At 41.5% G+C, this 12,964-nt stretch overlaps 1 protein-coding gene across 2 annotated transcripts in view; it reads left to right on the top strand.

The window, feature by feature from the left end:
- PTN (pleiotrophin) overlaps positions 1-12,964 on the top strand; it is a 110,508-nt gene that overhangs the window by 73,954 nt on the left and 23,590 nt on the right. For both annotated transcript variants that reach the window (XM_055138057.1, XM_055138047.1), the window contains exons 2-4: positions 3,621-3,736; positions 4,086-4,259; positions 7,091-7,252. In XM_055138057.1, the coding sequence (XP_054994032.1) occupies positions 3,622-3,736; positions 4,086-4,259; positions 7,091-7,252 (451 nt within the window). In that variant the 5' untranslated portion in view covers position 3,621. The remainder of the gene's footprint in view (positions 1-3,620; positions 3,737-4,085; positions 4,260-7,090; positions 7,253-12,964) is intronic.

Below are 12,964 nucleotides of genomic sequence, written 5' to 3'. Positions count from 1 at the left end.
CCGACCCAGGTTCAATTCCTCCATCCCTCTTAGAGAGCCTGGCAAGCTACCAAGAGTATCCCACCCGCCCGCAGAGCCTGGTAAGCTACTCATGGCATATTCAATATGCCAAAAACAGTAACAACAAGTCTCACACTAGAGACATTACTGGTGCCCGATCAAGCAAATTGATGAACAACAGGACGACAGTGCTACATTGCTGCACTTCATGACATGTTGTATCATAGAGCACAGTGAATTTATTATAGAATATTTTGTCACTGTAGAATTTATTAAACAAAAACATCTATCTTACTAAGTGACTGTTGCATCCTGAGAATACAACTCAAAGGTTAGCATAACATAGTCGTCTCAAAAGTGTTTAATGAAGTTAATGTGCTAATTTGGGAGGAAGGAGGTTCAAGGATGTTTTTGGAATCTTTGGGAATTCTTATACACAAACAAACTGGGCATCTTGATATATAACAGTACTGTTACTCATGGAAAGAGATGGGATTCTAGAATAGGAATAGAAAATGAATGTTCTGTCATAATATTTTATCAATTATCATTGATATTAATGACTATTAATATCAGAAAAGATCACAAACCAAATATTATGGAGATTCTGGAGAAAGAACAAATGCCAAAGGGATATAACCTGAGTCTGATTAAACCTCTACATCCAGCCGACAATTTTCTTCTGAACAGAGAAATGTTGAATTACATGGCAAATTTGCAATCACCCAAATCCAGAATATGTGAATCTACTGATTTGATGGTCTGATTTTTGTAAAGGATAAAAAGGAAGAAAAAGAAATGTAGAGAGGACAAACCTGTGTAAGGAAAGCAATTTAAAAGGTATATAAAAAAGATATGTTTTAAATTTTTGGCATATATAGGGAAATATGCTTAAATAAATTGCTCAAGAAACACAAATAAATTGTTTACAACTTAATTTTGGAGACCTGTAATTTTATGGGAAATATGTAAATCCTTTAGATGTGACTGACAGAAATATACCATTCTATAATATTTCATTAAACTATAGAGTTACTTTGAATAAATTTACATCATTTTTATTTTGTGACAGAGAGGTGAAGAGATGACTATTTCAAGGACTTTACTCTAGTAAATCAAAATATATCTTGAAGATTAAATATAAGATGCAGAAGGGTTGAAATCATTCTTGTAGGTATTAAGTCTTGTAGGTATTATGATCACGCTTGTAAGTATGACACAACTTTATATCTGGTTTGTATCACCTCAACTTTTTCAGTGAATAGCCTACTCAAGGGTATAGACAAAAAGCTGAAATATCATTTCAACCTAATTCCTAAGTTTGATATCACATTTTAGTGATATTTTTCTTTAGCAAAATATTTACTGAGCAACAGCTATATGCTGCAGCCTTATTCCATGTGGTGGAAATGAGAAAAGAGACAAATTTTGTGAATTTGTGGAAGGGGGGAGGGAAGAACACAAGGAGCCTAAATACATTTGCAAAGTGAGATTTTTTTTTTCATTTCATACAACACACAAATTAAATGGTATCAACATGCACTGGAGCGATAGCGCAGTGAGTAGGGTGTTTGCCTTGCACAAGGTTGACCCGGATTCGATTCCTCCATCCCTCTCGGAGAGCCCGGCAAGCTACCTAGAGTATCCCACCTGCACGGCAGAGCCTAGCAAGCTCCCCGTGGTGTATTCAATATGCCAAAAACAGTAACAACAAGTCTCCCAATGAAGACGTTACTGGTGCCCGCTCGAGCAAATCGATGAGCAATGGGATGACAGTGACAGTGACAGTGACAACATGTTCCATAATTTACACTTCTACTAATCACCAAAGTATTAAATAAGCAGCAAGGCACCAGTAGGCCTCATGGTTATTGTTTGGACACACTTGACTATAAAATTTGAATCATTCATTTTCTAAATTCCCAAGCTATCTTATTTTTTAAAAATTACTTGATTCATTTTCTTCACCAAGAAACATCTAAGTTATCAAAATAATGAGCTTCAGGAGAGTGGGAAGCAAAAGAGGATGGAAAGGGGAAAAGAAAGATACCTCACGCTCAACTCAAACTTGTTGCTGATTATGCTTTAGACAGGTGACTTCCTGTACACTTCTGTGTATTTTCCTCGGAACCTGAAATGCTCCATTTGCCAACTTCAAAATTGTTCTTGAACTAACTTTAGAGTATATTGAATGCACAACCCTTCTACTGATTCTCCAACTTTTTTTTTTCTTTTTGGGTCACACCAGCGATGCTCAGGGGTTACTCCTGGCTCTGCACTCAGGAATTACTCCTGGCGGTGCTCAGGGGCCATATGGGATGCTGGGAATCAAATGAGGGTCGTGTACATGCAAGGCAAATGCCCTACCTGCTATGCTCCAGCCCCTGATTCTCCAACTTTTCATCCCAATCTCTTTGTCCTACTATGTAGACTCACATCTTACAAAGGAAGATAACTTACATCAGTTTTTGCATTTTTTGGCTTTTGGGGTCAACCCGGTGATGCTCGGGGGTTACTCCTGGTCCAGCATTCAGGAATTACTCCTGGTGGTGCTCAGGGGACTGTTTGGGGTGCCGGGGGTCGACTCTGGGTTTGCTGTATGCAAGGCAAATGCCCTTCCACTGTACTATTGCTATGGTCCCAGTTTTTGCACTGGGGGTGGGGGTATTAGGGATCAGACCCAGGCCTCATACATGTGAGGCACATGTCTGCCACTGCAGTACACTTCTGACTCCTGAGTGCTCAATATGTCATGATGTCATGATAAGAAATTCCTGTCTGAGGGGGATTTTTCCCTTGAAAATAAATACATGTAACTTAAGAGAAAGTATTTTTGAAATTAGTTCTAAGGGTTTAGAAATGGAAAACTCTAAACACTGAGATTGAAATCTGAGTGCTGTATGTACCTGTGAGTAGTTGACAGAAGGTGGGATGTGACAGAATTTCTATTTCTGCTGAGTTTCTTCAGTAAACTCTGATCTTCATCTCCCTGCTCATAAATGAGTTAATAAGTGTGTTTGATTTACATTAAAGATACTCTTGCTCTGGTTGTGTGCTTCATATTAGTGATCATTAAGGTGATTTAAAAAAAAACTCACTGGTTTTTTCCTGAGTAATCTAAAATAGCCCGTGGCATATTCAATATGCCAAAAACAGTAACAAGTCTCACAATGGAGACATTACAGGTGCCCACTCGAGCAAATCAATGAACAACGGGACAACAGTGCTACAGTGCTACTAATCTAAAATAGCAGTATACCTATTATAAGACCTTGTTTTTATTAGGAATCATAAGGAGTTACAGAGATGAAATAGTCGTTGACATGAGTAAAAGTGGGGTAGGGATTTACTATAAAAATCCGCTCACATGTGCCATCAAAATGTGTTAAAAACTTTCATAATTCTGGAGTCAGACTTATCAAGTGACTGTGAGCAGGGGATCACTTACTTCAAGTGGCAGTTGGAGAAAAAAGCTAGAATTCTGTCCAAAGTAGTTGATGTCAAATTTCCTAAAATTTAATATTCCAAGAAAGCAAAGTGGAATTCGGCATTAACTCACTCATTAAGTTCATCTCTCAAGTAGGCTTGACACGTGCTTTGGTTTCTCTGTTTATTCCTAGAATGCAGCCTCAACAGTACCAGCAGCAGCGTCGAAAATTCGCAGTTGCCTTCTTGGCATTCATTTTCATTTTGGCAGTTGTGGACACAGCTGAGGCCGGGAAGAAAGAGAAACCAGGTACGGAATACTTTTGAAGGAAAGAGACTCCTTGGTTAACTTCCATCTAACTCAAACATCTGATTTTTAAGATCCTTCCTTCCATCCTTCATCTTCCTTCCTTCCTTTCCTTCCTTCCTTCCTTCCTTCCTTCCTTCCTTCCTTCCTTCCTTCCTTCCTTCCTTCCTTCCTTCCTTCCTTCCTTCCTTCCTTCCTTCCTTCCTTCCTTCCTTCCTCTCCCTCTCTTCTTCCTTCCTTTTCTCCCTTCTTCCCTCCCTCTCTTTGTTTTCCTGGATACTAAAAGAGATAACAAGCATAGACCCTTCTCTGAGGGCCTCAGGAATTAACTTTCACGTTTCCTTTCTTCCAGAGAAGAAAGTGAAGAAGTCTGACTGTGGAGAATGGCAGTGGAGTGTGTGTGTGCCAACCAGTGGAGATTGTGGTCTTGGCACCCGGGAGGGCACCCGCACTGGCGCTGAGTGCAAGCAAACCATGAAGACCCAGAGGTGTAAGATCCCGTGCAACTGGAAAAAACAGTTTGGAGGTATGTCCTATCCCATTTTTCCCCTGTGGATTTAACCTAGCATGAAATACCTTTCTGAAGTTGACTATTACTTGATTCATTTATTTAATAATTTTCAGGATGGGGCACATCTGGTGGTGCTCAGTGTACTATGTGGATGCTGGGAATCTAATTGAGGGTTCCTGCACATAAAACATGTGATCTGCCCTTTGTGTTATTCACTGGCCCTATTATTTATTTTAAATGAATTAATTTTATTAAAATAAAATAATAGGATAGCAAGGCTATTGCCTAAGTAAAAGCAGGGTTTCTCAGTTTCAGCACTACTTACGTTTGGGGCCAGGTAGTTTTTATTGTAAGAACTGTCCTGTGCATTTTAGGGCACTTGGATCTTCTGCCCTATTTGTGGTAGCTTTGCCCACTGTTACCTACTATGCCTCCAGGTGATGTTTTGCGTTCCCAGAGGTGAAAATACTTGCTGGTAGAGAAGTGCTGCCTTATCGATGACACGATTCTGCCCTCTGCCCTCTCTCCAGTGCCCTCCCGCCCTTCCATCTGTCTCCTCTCTCCTTGCTTTCTTGGAGATTCTCTAAGATCCTCTTACTTTTATCCTGAATTTTAGTTTAGTCCCCTTCTCCAGGTCTCATTTTGGTACATTCAGGCTTTCTCTCTCTCTCTCTCTCTCTCTCTCACTTCCTCCCCACTTTCCACACTGGCTCATAAATCTACTTGAATCCCTAGAAAAAGCAGAGAATATTTTGCACACTTCTTTCTCTGACAGCTGCCAAGCTCTACTAGCTGACCTCCTCCTCCTCCTCTTCCTCTTCCTTCTCCTCCTCCTCCTCCTCCTCCTCCTCCTCCTCCTCCTCTTCTTCTTCTTCTTCTTCTTCTTCTTCTTCTTCTTCTTCTTCTTCTTCTTCTTCTTCTTCTTCTTCTTCTTCTTCTTCTTCTTCTTCTCCTCCTCCTCCTCTTCCTTCCTCCTCCTCCTCCTCCTTCCTCCTCCTCCTCCTCCTCCTCCTCCTCCTCTTCTACCTCCTCCTCCTCCTCTTCCTTTATCTTCTTCTCTTTCTCTTCCTCCTCCTCCTTGTGCAGGTGATTTTCATGACATACTCCTGACTTTGTGCTCAAGTATCATTCTTGGCAGACTGGGGGCTATATAGGTTGTCCATAATAAAATCAAGGTCAGCAACATGCAAGGCAAGTATTCTACCTGTTGTACTCTCTCTGGCTTCTGACCTTATATTAATGAGAAGATAGCTTTCAATGTTTCCAAATTTAAACCTACTGCTTGAAAAAAAAACCCACAGACAGCCTGTTTTTATTTTTCTCTACATTGTAGACTTTTTCTTTTTCTTAGCCTTGGGATATGATGCTTCAAATGTTCACAATAGTAGTTCAATTTGTTTATTTTTACTGATACCTCACACTATGTAGGTTTTAAGTGTAGAGTTTCTCACTTTGGCAGCTGTAGATTACACTAAGCCCTGCCACCAAATGTTCAGCCACCATCCACCAACCATTTGGTCCCCTCTTCCTGCCTCACACCTACGCCTGTCCCCTCCGGTAACCACAGTCCACCATTCCTTGTCAGAGTCTAAGAGCTTGTTTTGTTTACTTATTTCTTTTCTCTCTTTCCTGTCACACTAGGGCATGATCCAGGGTCTCATGTTTGCCAAATATATGCTCTACCTTGGAAACACATCCTCAGATTTATTTTATATCTTTATATTCCCCATGAGTAAAATCACATAGCATTTACCTTTTAATCTTTCTTCATTTGATTTATTTCAGTCTGCAACAACCCTTCAAAATCCCTCTATGTTGTTTAAAAATTTAGTGGTTCTTGTGTGTGTGTTATGTTATGCTTATATACACATATATACACGAGTTTCCCACTACATAAAATCACTCTATATGTATATATACACACACAATGGGACACTACTCAGTCATGAAAAAGAGGAATCAGGGCCAGAGTGATAGTACAGCAGATAAGACACTTGCCTTGCACGTGGCTGACTCAGCTTTGATCCCCAGCATCCTATATGGTCCCCGGAGTACTGCCAGGAGTAATTCCTGGGTTCAGAGACACAAGTAATCTCTGATAATTTTTAAACGTGGCCCCATCTTTCCCACATCCTGCCTCAAAAAATAGGGAGCACTGATATATATTTATATATATTTATATGTCTCATAGATAAGCATAGCTTGAAGCTTTATCTAATCATCCCTCTTTGAGCTCTTACTTCATTTCATACATTGACATTTGCTAATTTATAGCATTATCTAAACAAGAAAACTCTTGTTTTTTTACAATTTAATTTATTTATCATTAGATTTTAATCACTGTGACATACAATATTATTAATGATGGGGTTCCCAAGAGGAGTCCTCCACAGCTTGGAAACTGACCTCACATGCTAGGTGAAGAAGCAGCTCTGATAGAGAAGGGATCACCAAGCAAAGGGTGTTAGGTGGGCCCACTAGGGATGGGAGATACGGGCTGAAAATAGACTATAGACTGAACATGATGCCTACTTAATACCTCTGTAGCAAACCACAACACCCAAAAAGACAGATCGAGCAAATGGGAATGCCCTGCCACCGAGGCTGGGTGGGGTGAAGGGGACAGGGTGGGTGGTGGAGGGATGCTGGGACCATTGGTGATGGAAAATGGGCACTGGTGAAGGGATGGGTACTTGATCATTGTATGACTGAAACGTAAGCATGAAAACCTGTAAGTCTGTAACTTTGTCTCACGGTGATTCACTAATTAAAAATGATGGGGTTCCAAGAGTACAAAGTTCTCAGAGGGTTTTAAAGGTATCTGTTTTGTCCTACCCTCCCTTCAGCGGAGTGCAAATACCAGTTCCAGGCCTGGGGAGAATGTGATCTCAATACCGCCTTGAAGACCAGAACTGGGAATCTGAAGCGAGCCCTCCACAATGCCGACTGCCAGAAGACAGTTACCATCTCCAAGCCGTGTGGCAAGATGACTAAGCCCAAACCCCAAGGTAGGTTGTGGTCCTCACACCAGACTTACACTATGCATCCGGGTCTGTTCTACCCTGGTGGTATCTATATGTGTGAAAACTTGAGTTTTCCTGTAGGGAATATTAGGTGAATGACTTCAACAAACCTCCATAAGAGTATCATCAAATGAGCATTGCACAAGCTCAAATTCAAGTTCTGCATGCGGCACTGCTCCCACCTACTTGCACAAATAAATCACTTAGCAAAATTGATCTGTTGAAACAGTTCTTGTATTTCGTTCATATGGTCTAAACTTTAAAATGGAGCACATCCGGGTAAATAGGAATTTTTGAAGATTCCGAGGCAGACCATTTTAAACCAAGTCTCTTAAAGTTTCTGACACATTCAGTTTTCATTTCAGTCATCTCAAACAATTCATTTTTACTCTTTAAATTCCACCACATGTTATAATTTCTTTGTTTATTACATTTTTTTCAGGACATATCAGATTTTTTTTTCATTAGTTTAGCTTACCAACTGCTTTGATCATGGACCTTAAAAATATTATGTAGTGCTGTCTTCCTGTTTATTTCCAGAAAGTCAGATTCTGCTTATACGCTGAGAAAACTATATCAAAGCAGAAATATCATGTTGGTGGTGGTTTCATATAAATAGAATCCCAGCAGAAGAAAGAACACAGCTATTTAAGTTGTATATTTCATGGGGAATTATAAACGGAATTACATCCCCTCTAATTAAATGAATTGAATTCCTAACTGCCAATATCTTGTTATCTGACTGTATATGGAGAGAGGACATTTCTATAGAGATGAGTACAGTTCAATGATGCCATACGTGTGGATTTTAATCCAATATAACAACTGTCCTTATGAAGAATGAGATTAAGGGCCAGAGAGATAGTACAATGGTACACTCCTTGCCCCTGCCAGGAGTGATCCCTGAGCAGAACCGGAAATAAACCCTAAAAACTGCTAGGTATGGTCCAAAAACAAAACAAAACAAAACAAAACCCCAATTATTTTTTTTAAGTAAAACAACTTTTTAAATGAAGTTATGACACAGATAGAGGTGGAAGATGATGAGATGATGTTAGGAGAGAGGAAGATGACATTTATCTGCAAGATCAGGAGTGAAGCCCCAGATTAAAAAAAAAAAAAGCCAACCTTGTTAATCTGTTAATTTGGACAAGCTTCAAGAACTAGCGGGGGGGGGGGGGGGGGCGGGGCTGGAGCAATAGCACAGCGGGTTGGGCATTTACCTTGCATGCGGCCAACACGAGTTTGATTCCCAGCATCCCATATGGTCCCCTGAGCACTGCCAGGAGTAATTCCTGAGTGCAGAGCCAGGAGTAACCACTGTGCATCACTGGGTGTGACCTGAAAAGCAAAAAAAAAAAAAAAAAAAAAAAAAAAGAACTAGCCAGGGATCAGCCCTGAGACACTGTTGAAGCAAAGTCGAAGCAGAGAATTCAGAAATGAAGCAGGGTGAGAAGCAAAGTGTGGGGTCAGCCACATGGACCGAGAGCCCTGACTGTCCCTCACGTTCTCGTTTTGTTTGTTTGTTCTGGGTCACACCCAGCCACTTCACTCCTGTCTCTGCTCTCAGTAGTTACCCCTGGTGGTACTCCGGGGACCATATGGGATGTTGGGGATCGAACCCGGGTCAGCCACGTGCAAGGCAAACGCCCTTTCCGCTGTACTAGCACTCCGGCCTCGGCGGGTGTTCTTTATTGCTTTGAACCAGAAAACAAAATGGGAGCAGCAGCCTTCAACCAAGAGCAGAACTACTCTGCCCTAGCGCAGCTGCCGCTTACACAGCCTTACCGAGACAAACATTTGTGCCATGTATGGGCTTTCCTCTGAGGTCTGTTTCCTCAGACCAGGGAGGACAGAGGTAGAGCAGAGGCAGGACCCTTGCCTCACTGGCACCCACTTTGGCTGGTGCCATCCTTCTGCCCACCAACTCCCTGTTTTTCTGCCCATTTTACCTGTTTCCTCAAACTGAACCCTTCGTTCCCCACCCAACACACCTAGAGTATAGTCTTCTGTTGTTTAAAGCACCCAAACCCTGATACTCTAAAACAAAAATACCTCCGGTCTCCTGCTCATTTTTGCACTCCCAATGGAGCTGAGAGATGCATACTAGTTAGATTAATTACAAAGAGAAGCTGAGGGGGGCAAATGAACACAAAACCCAGAGATAATGAAAATAAGAACAATTACTCAGCCGTCTCAGAAATTGGAGATGACTGATCTCGTTTTACGGGTTAAAAGCTCCCAATAGGGTTGTCCATAGCCGGCTTCAGAAGGGCCATGTGCGGGCTGTAACTGCAGGTGACCAGTCTCAAGCTCTGCCTGGATTTTCCAGTTCTTAGAAATCTCAGCTGATGGTATTTATTATGGTTTTTGTTTTGTTTTTTTGGTTTTGATTTGAGGCCACAGACAGGGGTTCTGGGGCTTATTCCTGGCTATGCATTCAGGGATCATCCTGATGCACTCAGGGCTGCCAGGGATCCAATCTCCATGGCCAGATGTAGGGTAACCACCCCTTCCCCCACCCCCTCACCCACCTGCCACCCACCCCAACACACACACTCACTCTACTACTGCTCCAGCCCCCTCTGCTGCTGGCGTTTGGAAGGGTGTGGGACTAAGGTCGGTGTACTGTGTGTGCGCTAAATCTATAATAGGCCCTTGTCCAGAGACAACTGTACAGATCTAACGAGAATGAATGGCCACATCGAGGCAGTGAAACATTTCCCAAACCAGAAGAGCTCAGGGTTATAGTTTTCAAATCAATTTATTGTTAATCTAGCCAGAGAACCAAAACATCCATCATAGATAGTGGAAAAGAAATTCAGTGACTCCTGCATTCTAGGATAGCAATTCTTCAGTTGAGCGACACAATGGAACTTTTATGGAAGCATGAAAACCCTGCTACCCAGACAAAACCACCTAAGTCAGCACTGGTAGTTTTTTATTTTTTTTTTTTTTATTTTTTTTTTTTTTTTTTTTTTTTTAAATTTTAAATTTATTTATTTTTAATTAGAGAATCACCGTGAGGGTACAGTTACAGATTTATACACTTTTGTGCTTATACTTCCCTCATACAAAGTTTGGGAACCCATCCCTTCACCAGTGCCCACTCTCCACCACCTGTAAACCCAGTGTCCCTCCCACCCTCCCCAATCCCATCTCCCCCCCACCCCACCCTGCCACCGTGGCAAGGCATTCCCTTCTGTTTTCTCTCTCTAATTAGCTGTTGTGGTTTGCAATAAAGGTGTTGAGTGGCCGCTGTGCTCAGTCTCTAGCCCTCATTCAGCCCGCAACTCCCTTCCCCCACATGGCCTTCGACTACAATGTAGTTGGTGATCGATTCTCTGTGTTGACCTTTCCCCGGAACGTGAGGGCAGCCTCGAAGCCATGGAGTCAACCTCCTGGTACTTATTTCTACAGTTCTTGGGTGTTAGTCTCCCACTCTGTTATTCTAAATACCATAGATGAGTGCAATCTTTCTATGTCTGTCTCTCTCTTTCTGACTCATTTCACTCAGCATGAAACTTTTCATGCCCATCCACTTAACTACAAAATTCTTGACCTCCTTTTTTCTAACAGCTGCATAGTATTCCATTGTATAGATGTACCAAAGTTTCCTCAACCAGTCATCCGTTCTGGGGCATTCGGGTTTTTTCCAGATTCTGGCTATTGTAAACAGTGCTGCGATGAACATACATGTGCAGATGTTGTTTCGATTGTACTTTTTTGCCTCTCTGGGATATATTCCCAGCAGTGGTATTGCTGGGTCAAATGGGAATTCAATATCTAATTTTTTGAGAGTCGTCCAAATTGTTTTCCAGAAGGGCTGAACCAGTCGGCATTCCCACCAGCAGTGAAGAAGGGTCCCTTTCTCCCCACATCCTCTCCAACAGCGGTTGCTTTTGTTCTTTTGGATGTGTGCTAGTCTCTGTGGTGTGAGGTGGTATCTCAAAGTTGTTTTGATCTGCATCTCTCTGATGATTAGTGATGCAGAGCACTTTTTCATGTGCCTTTTGGCCATTCGTATTTCTTCCTTGGTAAAGTTTCTGTTCATTTCTTCGCCCCATTTTTTGATGGGGTTGGATGTTTTCTTCTTGTAGAGTTCAACCAGTGCTTTATATACCATTGATATCAACCCCTTATCTGATGGGTATTGTGTAAATATCCTTTCCCATTCTGTGGATAGTCTTTGTATTCTGGTCACTGTATCTCTTGCGGTGCAGAAGCTTTTTAGTTTAATGTAGTCCCATTTGTTGATCTCTGTTTTTACTAGATTGCTTAGTTCCGTGTCACCTTTGAAGATACCTTTATCTTCAATATCGTGGAGGGTTTCGCCAACCTTGTCTTCAATGTACCTTATGGTTTGTGGTCTAATGTTGAGGTCTTTAATCCATTTTGATCTGACTTTTGTGCATGGTGTCAGGTCAAGGTCTAAACCCATTTTTTTGCATGTGGTTGTCCAGTTGTGCCAGCACCATTTGTTAAAGAGGCTTTCCTTGCTCCACTTCACATCTCTTGCTCCCTTATCAAAGATTAGATGGTCATACATTTGGGGTTGTGTGTAGGGATATTCCACCCTGTTCCATTGGTCTACGGCTCTGCCTTTGTTCCAGTACCATGCTGTTTTAATTGTTACTGCTTTGTAGTAAAGTTTGAGGTTGGGGATGGTGATGCCTCCCATCATCTTTTTCCCAAGAATTGTTTTAGCTATCCTTGGACGTTTGTTATTCCATATGAATTTTAGGATTGCTTGATCCATTTCTTTGAAGAATGTCATGGGTATATTTATAGGGATCGCATTGAATCTGTATAACGCTTTAGGGAGTATTGCCATTTTGACAACATTGATTCTCCCTATCCACGAGCAGGGTATATGTTTCCATTTCCTCATGTCCTCTTTAATTTCATGGAGTAGCGTTATGTAGTTTTCTTTGTAAAGGTCTTTTACTTCCTTGGTTAAGCTGATTCCGAGGTACCTGATTTTCTGGGGCACGATTGTGAATGGGATTGCTTTTTTCATGTCCCTTTCCTCTGCCTCATTGTTTGCATATATGAAGGCCATGGATTTTTGGGTATTGATTTTGTAGCCTGCAACTTTACTGTATAAGTCTATTGTTTCTAAGAGTTTCTTAGTAGAGGTTTTAGGCTTCTCTAGATATAGTATCATGTCGTCTGCAAATAGTGAGAGTTTGATTTCTTCCCTTCCTATCTGGATGCCCTTAATCTCTTTTTCTTGTCTAATAGCTATCGCAAGTACTTCCAGTACTATATTGAAGAGGAGAGGTGAGAGTGGGCATCCTTGTCTTGTGCCCGATCTCAGAGGAAAGGCCCTTAGTTTTTCCCCGTTGAGGATAATGCTTGCCGTAGGCTTGTGATAGATGGCTTCGACTATCTTGAGGAAAGTTCCTCCAAACCCCATTTTGGCGAGGGTTTTCATCATGAAAGGATGTTGGATCTTGTCAAATGCTTTCTCTGCATCTATTGATATGATCATATGGTTTTTATCTTTACTTTTGTTGATATGCTGGATTATGTTGATTGATTTCCGAATGTTAAACCATCCTTGCATCCCTGGGATGAATCCCACTTGGTCGTGATGTATGATCTTTTTGATGAGTTGTTGGATCCTATTTGCTAGTATTTTGTTGAGGATCTTCGCATCGGTGTTCATCAGGGAAATTGGTCTGTAATTTTCTT

The sequence above is a fragment of the Sorex araneus genome, chromosome 1 (genome assembly GCF_027595985.1).
Source record: "Sorex araneus isolate mSorAra2 chromosome 1, mSorAra2.pri, whole genome shotgun sequence".
Lineage (NCBI taxonomy): Eukaryota > Metazoa > Chordata > Mammalia > Eulipotyphla > Soricidae > Sorex > Sorex araneus.
Note: the sequence above shows the minus strand (reverse complement) of the source record. Positions and strands in the feature narration are given on the sequence as shown.